This window comes from Morone saxatilis, unplaced genomic scaffold (assembly GCF_004916995.1).
Source record: "Morone saxatilis isolate NCDOM2014 unplaced genomic scaffold, NCSU_SB_2.0 Contig22, whole genome shotgun sequence".
NCBI classification, from domain to species: domain Eukaryota; kingdom Metazoa; phylum Chordata; class Actinopteri; family Moronidae; genus Morone; species Morone saxatilis.
The window spans coordinates 22,245,242-22,245,548 of NW_023339785.1; the positions used below are offsets into that span (position 1 = coordinate 22,245,242).

Sequence of the window (307 nt, forward strand, 5' to 3'; positions counted from 1 at the left end):
ACAGAGGGAGCGGGTCCTCTTCACCGACTGTACAGGTGTGTGTTAATACAGCGTGTGTGTGTGTGTTCGCTGCAGGTGACATGTACGAGGTGGGGGCAGAGAGCGGCCGGTACTACTGCCTCAATGTTCCTCTCAGAGACGGCATCGATGACCAGAGTGAGTTCATTATTGAAATGTAAAACACGTTGTATGGACGAACCCACAAAGCTGCGTTATTACTGCGGAGTGTGTCAGCAGCTCTGCTGATTCACACTGCTGTGAACCTGTCATCATGTGAGCCACGGCCAACATCTGTGTGTGTGTGTGT

General features: G+C 51.8%; 1 protein-coding gene across 1 annotated transcript in view; it reads left to right on the top strand.

Annotated features, from left to right (window-relative positions):
- hdac3 (histone deacetylase 3) overlaps window positions 1-307 on the top strand; it is a 19,816-nt gene that overhangs the window by 14,420 nt on the left and 5,089 nt on the right. Inside the window, exon 8 of the mRNA XM_035668995.1 lies at window positions 76-176. Within this exon, the coding sequence (XP_035524888.1) occupies window positions 76-176 (101 nt within the window). The remainder of the gene's footprint in view (window positions 1-75; window positions 177-307) is intronic.